Source organism: Neophocaena asiaeorientalis, unplaced genomic scaffold (assembly GCF_003031525.2).
Source record: "Neophocaena asiaeorientalis asiaeorientalis breed wild unplaced genomic scaffold, Neophocaena_asiaeorientalis_V1.1 scaffold45, whole genome shotgun sequence".
Lineage (NCBI taxonomy): Eukaryota > Metazoa > Chordata > Mammalia > Artiodactyla > Phocoenidae > Neophocaena > Neophocaena asiaeorientalis.
This window is the reverse complement of record NW_020174642.1, coordinates 13278341-13285804: the sequence shown is the minus strand read 5'-3', so window position 1 is coordinate 13285804 and position 7464 is coordinate 13278341. Positions and strand designations below refer to the sequence as shown.

At 45.4% G+C, this 7464-nt stretch overlaps 1 protein-coding gene across 4 annotated transcripts in view; it reads right to left on the bottom strand.

Annotated features, from left to right (window-relative positions):
* Window positions 1–7464, bottom strand: part of PCNT (pericentrin) — a 94683-nt gene that overhangs the window by 86670 nt on the left and 549 nt on the right. For all 4 annotated transcript variants that reach the window (XM_024758236.1, XM_024758238.1, XM_024758240.1 and 1 more), the window contains exons 2-3: window positions 5049–5255; window positions 4570–4574 (exon numbers count right to left, since the gene is read on the bottom strand). In XM_024758236.1, coding sequence (XP_024614004.1) covers window positions 4570–4574; window positions 5049–5255 — 212 coding nt within the window. The remainder of the gene's footprint in view (window positions 1–4569; window positions 4575–5048; window positions 5256–7464) is intronic.

Genomic DNA, 7464 nt, shown 5'->3' with positions numbered 1-7464 from the left:
TCTACACAAACCTCACGCTCTAAACATTCTTTATGTAACCTGCTTCCCTAATGATGTCGCTGCCCGATTTTTAACGAATTCTGCTTCTTTTATTTCACCGCGTACTTAACACAAATCACTAAACTTTAGTTGCTCAACACATATTTTCTAAGCTCTTAATTTTATATAAATTCAAATATTTCATCTTAAAGATTTTCCTTTAGATAAATCTTTTCCTTAATAATTTGCAGAAGAGTATTTTTAGTTTCTTTCTGTAAATCACCTCAAAATTGAGTTTAAAGCTTTCCAATGAATTTTCTCCCAATAGTTTTGACCCATAAGTTTACAAGAATTGGAGCTTTTATCTGCAGGAAGGCTCGGTACGCACGACTTGGCGACTCGCGGGCGGCTTCCACCCCCATGTCCACCTGCACCTCCAGCCCCGACCACACATCACTCTGCCGCTGTCAGGGTGAGCGTTAGCGTCTGCTGGACCTAACTGCACTTATCAAGTTTCTTTTCTGGTCAGTTATAACTGCTTGAGAGGACTGGCATAATTTTATTCCTTCTTACAGGTCTTCCAAAGAACAATGAGAAAATTTACTTTTTTTTTTCTAGAGTAAAACATTTTACCTTGCAATCACTACCAGACCCCTGCATCTATCTAAGACACAAAACGGATCTGAGCAACCTTGCTTCTCCCATATCACGATGCTATTTCATCATCCTAAGGATTGTTCTGTCACACTCAATTATTCCCAACCACGCCAACACCACCTTAAATAATGAGGGAACAGAAGAATGAGGGAACCACCTAGAAGGACGAGGAACAGTGAACTCATCCACCCTCCAGTTTGCTAAGTGACTGGAGAGGCCATCTCAGTAGCCTGCTTTCAACATGACAATTCAGGGACTTCCCTGGTGGTCCAGTGGTTAGGACTCTGAGCTTCCACTGCAGGGGGTGCGGGATTCCATCCCTCGCTGGGGAACTAGACTCCGCATGCCGCAGGGTGTGGCCAAAACAAACAAACAGACAAAAAGCATATCTAAGGACAAACAAAACTGAAAAGGGTCGTCAACACTGACGCCACAGAAGAGTATTCCTACGAATAACTCCATACCCCAAACTGGAAGATTAGAAGGACACATTCTGAGAAAAAGCACAACTGAATAGTCTGGTAACTGTTCAGTAAGTTGACTCTGCAATCAAAGGTCTTTCCACAAAGAGAGCTTCAGTCCCCAACAGCTCCACCATCTTACACCAGCTCATCCACAGAGCAAAGGACCCTCTCAGCGCGTCACGTGAGGCCAACAGAACCTCAACACAAAAACCTGACAAGAGAAGAAAATTACAGGTCATTCTCTCGCAGAACACACTTTTTCTAAATAAACTGAGAAGACCATATGACTTTTCTCCTTTAGTCTCGTAAATGAATCACACTGATTTTTTTGGAATGTTTGACTAAGCTTGCACTCCCCTAAAATACACTCCACTCCACACCCACCAAAACTGTTAAAATAGAAAACAAATGTCAACACCAATCACAGATGTTATGGAACAAGGAAAACACTCATATGCCACCACTGAAAATATAAACTGAACAACTGTTTTAAAACACAGCTCAACATACCCAAGTTGAACGTATACCTAAATACTGACTCAGACATTAAATACCTAATTACGGCCCCATAGAAACGTGTTCACACAGACACCAAGAGACTTGTGTGAGAATGTTCATAGCAAATGCCAATCAACAGCGGAACAGAAAAACCAAGGTACATCCATACAGCAAAATACTATACAACAACGAAAACGAAAGAACTATAGCCTTTAACTCCTAAAGGATGCTGGATAAGAAGACCCAGACTCAGGACATGCATACTGGATTATTTTATTTATAAAACACTCAAAACCAGCAAAACTAAACCATTCTTCTAAAAGTCACGGTGCTCCATACACAGAAAGTTAACTTGAGATGGATCACAGACTTAAACATAGAAACCAGGCCATCAAGCCTCAAGAAGACACTGGGGATTATCTTCACAACCTCAGGACTAGGGGAGACCTTTTGGACAGGACACAGAAATCACTAACCATAGAAAAAAATGATAAATTCAACATCAAAGTTAAAAATATTTGCTTATCACAAGACACCATTAAGAAAACAACTTAAGCAAGGTAAGCAAGACTAGGAAAAATATTCAAAGTACATATATCTAACAAATAACCTGCGAATGCTAAACAATAAACTTCGGAAAAATAAAGACAAAAACAACTACAGGTTTCCCCCACTACCAGAAATAGAGCATTCCTATGAAAGCTTTCATAAACCAAGATGGCATAAAGGTAAAGAAGCAATTAGATTTCTTCATAAAACTGAAAATCCTCTTTGAATCTCTTTCTGTTAGCAGAAACAGGTACTAATGTAGATCTTTTGTAAAAGTGAAGTGGTGCAAAGCGAGCTTTCGAAAAGTGAGGGGTGGCTGTGTAGACAAATATTCTATAGTTAGTAAATTTATTTTACTGGCATGAGAAGTAGCAATTCTGAAATTAATGTGTGTGTATTTTAAGATTGAGCAAATAAGTAAAGATACTGTGGATAAGCCTCTTCCCCATTTTCTCACTATGGGAAAAAGGAGCTAAAAATAAGGAGGGGGAAAAGCTAGAATAAATTCTGTGCTGTTGGATTGGAATTGAAGATATTAGTGTGAATTCATGGTTTTGATTATACATGCAAATAGACAAATAGATATAGATATGCGTGTATATACATACATTTATATTTTCTGGCTCTGTCTATTGAAACAGCCTAGAAGCAACCATACCCCGCAAGCAATAAGCACACCTAGCACCCAGATCTTGGATTCTAAAACCATGCTCCACCGAAAGGAACCAGGGCTCCTTGAAGAAATGGCTGGTTTGGGGCTGCAGAAGGAAAGGACAAAATAAGCCTAGAAAATCTTGGTGCCAGGAATTAAGGCGCCAGAAAATGATGAGGGCATGTTAAAAGGTCACATGCCAATTCAAAGGCACTCCCAGTGGCCAAATGTATGTATTTCAGCAACAAAATAAACATTGATATGATGGATTAAAACCCGTAATCAAATAAGTATCTAGGAGTCCATGCTGATATAAATAATTGAATAAATAAACTGCGGAGAAGCAACAGTTCCTCCTTAGAGTAAAATGCCAATTAATATATGTAGATGGAATGATGGAAACAAAGTCATCATTTGGCCAACACCATCACAGTAATTACTGCAGGCAAGAATCTTCAATAGAAGCTAAAACTAATGGAAAGCATCATGAGAAATGGAGTATTTACAGGGTCTCTAAGCACCTCCACATAATATACTTATTAACTACAAAGGGGAAAACAAAAACTTCTCTGTCAGCAGAAATCTGGCAGGCCCCCCAGCAGTGAGACATAGCTACCACCACACCACCTGTGCTTCTTCTCAGGATGTACTCAGCAGACATCATCATCACTTCCACCGTGTTCCTGCCAAAACGCACAACCTGACTTCAATCGGAAGGAAACATCAAACAAACCCAAACTGACAGGGATCCTACAACATAACTAGTTAGTACGTCACAAGTGTCAAACTTATAAAACACAAAGGAAGACTGAGAAACTGTCCAGATTGGAGGAGACTAAGGTGACAAGGCACTGAAATGCAATACAGAATCCTGGACCAGAAAAATCGGAAAAATTAGAACAAGCTCTATCAATCAGCTCACAGTATTGTTTCAATGTTAACTAAAACTGACGTGATTTATACTATGATTACATAGGTGTCAATATTTCAGGAAGCTAGGTGAGGGATCTCCAGGAACTCTGTGTTATTTTTTGCAATTTTTTTGTGGGTCTGACATTTTAAAATGAAAAGCTAAAAACCACAAAATCTTTAACTTAAAATAAAAAAGACTTGCCTGATTTGAAAATAAAAATATGAAATTAATAAATGATATTTACATTGCGAGGCTTTCTCCTCAAAGAGCCTAAGCAGGAAGCATACAGAGCAAAGCCACTGAGAGTCAGGGCTCAGCACTCTCAACGTGGCTTCCGTGGACTCAGCTGTGACCCGCAGCTCGACCCCAGAGAAGCAACAAGAGCATGAACATGAACCGAAAGTAACATCCAGCCTCAGGTCCCTCAGACCACAGGGAGCGGAGGCAGAGTGAGCTGGGCACAGGCTGGTCCAAAGACTCAGGCACCAGGGTTCTGGGCAGCTGCTCCCCAGGCAAACTCGGAGCGCCACGGCGAGGTCTTCCAATTTTTCCAAAGAAGGAACATTCTATAATACATTTGTAGGTAGAATATCATAAACTTTATATGCTAGCAATCATTCCTTTTTTTGCAATAAGGCAGTCCAGACACAGCATGACTTTTGAGTCAAATTCTGCCCTCAACCACCAGTTTTCAGCTCATTCTAGCAAACACCTGCCCCTGCCCTGCTGCACACAAGTTAGGGGTACTCCCAGTTCAAGTACACACATGAGAGGAGGCCCCAAGGAGACCCACATGCAGGCAACCAGGAGGCCCAGAGAGGCCATGCACCCTCAACACCCAGGTCCACACCCGCCCCTGCAGCTCACAGGGCCTCGAGCAACAGACAAGACACCATTTCTGTGACACCTTCAGCCCTGCCCTCCTCACCCCACATTCAGAAAGGCAGGAAAGGACAAAGACCAACAAGCAGGTGGATTTGACAGCAGGTGAAGGGATATTACGGCTTAAGTGTCCAAAGATACCTGTCAGGGGGGCTGATGCACAGCCACACCTGAGGAACCCACACTTGTCAAACTCCCGCTACCACGCCGAGCACCAACACTGACCCCTGCCTTCAAACAGTTCACCCCAAATTTCTCAAAATCATGGGGTGAAGAAAAATCTTTAATTAGAAGTGAAACCACAAAAATATACGCCCCTTTTGCAAGATAAAATAAAACCCCCTTTCCCCACTTTTGATAGGCAAAAACAGACCTAAGACCACTTTTAGTAAATTACGCTAGCAATAACCAGGAGATAAGCAAAACGTGAGAACACAGAGCCGAGCAAATCTACCTGAGGGGCTCCTGCGCCATCAGGGGTGTCGCTGCACGACGCGTTCTTGCCAACGGCCCGGCCTCCCAGGAGTCCGGCGGCCTCGGACGCAGCTACCGGACTCTCCTCCTGGTCAGGCGCATCGACAGCCGCGCCCTTCCTCTTCGCCGGCGTTTTCTTCGAATGCGCACAGTCACCTTTTGTTTTTCTCTGTCGGAAGTGAGCAAGCTGCGCAAAAACGTAGAGAGGTAGTAGAGACAAAGGTAAGTGAGGAAAAAGTAACAGAACCACAAAGACAGCAAGCTTGTGGGGAACATGAGGCTCTGGGGCTGGCTCAGTCCACACGGCCACACCTGGCCAGACTCACATCAACCAGGCCCCGTCCCAGAAACACCACCTCCATTAACATCTACGATACTGGGAGTTAAAGCTCAGAATGACACCCGAAGAATCTAACAGTAAGGACTGTTAATGATGCCTCCAGACAAAGGAAAGCAATAAGGCTGACGGGCAGAATAGCTGTCCCAGCCCCTGACAGTTTACAGAAAAATTCAAAAATTAAAAAGTACATCTATTTAAAAAACTGACAGCTTAATCAAGGCATGTTTAAGGTTTAAAACTATATAGAAAAGCTAAATTCTCCCTTTTTGCCCCATTTTCCCCCAATCAGGGAAATACATAGCCTAGCCAAAACTTCCTTGCCATAGATTCTGAGACAAGGAACAGAAATAGCAAAAAATTAATTAAGCCAGGTCAATCTAACATCCTCCTTTTTGGAATCAGATGTTCTATTTTTCATGACGCAGCTCACCAAAGCACCAGGGACCTCCGCAGAATGTCCCCATCAGAAGGCACACCTGGCTCTGTTCAGTCCCACAAATCTGAGGGTTTAGACTGTTCACACACCATCTCCCACTAACACCTTATTCAAAAGGTAGGATAGCTAACGTCAGCTTTTCACAGGAGGACAAGGTCCTTCAAATGACAACTCTGGTCATAAAAGCAAATGCATCTAACGAATGTTTGTATAAATGATAACAGAAGTGCACAATTTCATGGACATAGGGAAATCACAAAAGGCAATTTAAGTGAGAGAAACCATCTCCCAAGAACAGACACTGCCTTCAAAACCAGTCCCAGATTCGTTTCTTTTGTGCCCAACTCCATCAAATCTAACTGTCTGTGAGATCCCTTCCTGCATCACAGACCCAGTCTCTGGCCTGTGGTCACCCAACAAGAAGCATCTGTTTCTTCTCCCAAGGTGAAATCTTCTCATCACCATTAATGCTCCTTCAAGCAACATTTAGGCACATTTACAAACCATGGTGAGCTCAGGGAAAACGGTGAGTATTAAACTCTGGCTCGCTTCCAATCTCCTTCCTACGTACCAGGCACATGCAAAGAAAGGGGAAAAAACACACTACAGCCTCACTCTTCAAACCCCAGTCAGAAGTCTGACCTGCACAGAAAGCCCAAGGAGGCCGCTCTGTCCTCTGCCTGTCACCACCTCACACCACTCACCATGTGTTCTGAGTGTTCCCTTTAATGCAGTGGCCCTGTGGTTTCCTCAAGGGAAGGAACTAGCACGGAACTGAACACCCCTGCTGGCTGATCCATGTGAAATTCCCAATGTCTGACCTCAAACAGCAACCTCATAGGGCTCTGCCTAATAGTCGCGGGCCCTGCACAGCGGCTCCCCCCGACAGCCGGAGTGGGGTGGGCCAGGGCAGCACAGCACATGTGCCCAGGCTTTCTCCATTGTCTCTAGGGCCCGCATCTGGTCGGTAAACGGCTCAATGGCCACAACACGCCCAGAACAGTGAGTACCGGACGGTGCCTACGTGGATGACAAAGGCCCACTCCAGGACCGCACAGAGCCCCCGGGGGCATCCGCAGCGCAGGGACGTGACACCTCCCAGGAGGCTCCGTCCGGGCGTCTGGAGCTCCAAGGCCCGGCGCGGGGGGCGGCCCCGGCAGAGGCCCTCCGCCCTCACCTGCCCAGGACTGTCCACCTGGGCCCCAAGCAGCGAGGAGGCGGCACAGGCGTTTCAGGAGCCCCGACACCAGGACGTGGGTCGGTGGGAGGCATTCCACAGGATGAACAAGTCCCGTGCTCGGGAACACCACTCTGAACTTCTATAGCACAAAGAACGGCAGAATTCCGTGTAAAACGATCTCTGCACGTCGTTTTAACCGGATGGAAGCTGAGCTGAGCCCTAGGGGGAGCGCCCGTGTCGCCCAACTGCAGGGAGTCCCGGCCTCCAAGCCCTCCAGGAATCCGGGCGAGGACAGGGAGACGCGCAGGTGCCAGTAGGTGTGCACAAGAGCGCAGGTGTGGTGACAGCGCCCGTTCCCGCACCTCGGGCTCCGGGAGCGGGCGGCCGTCAGGGACGCCGCGTCCGGAGGACACCACTGTCTCTCAATGAAGCCGCCTCGC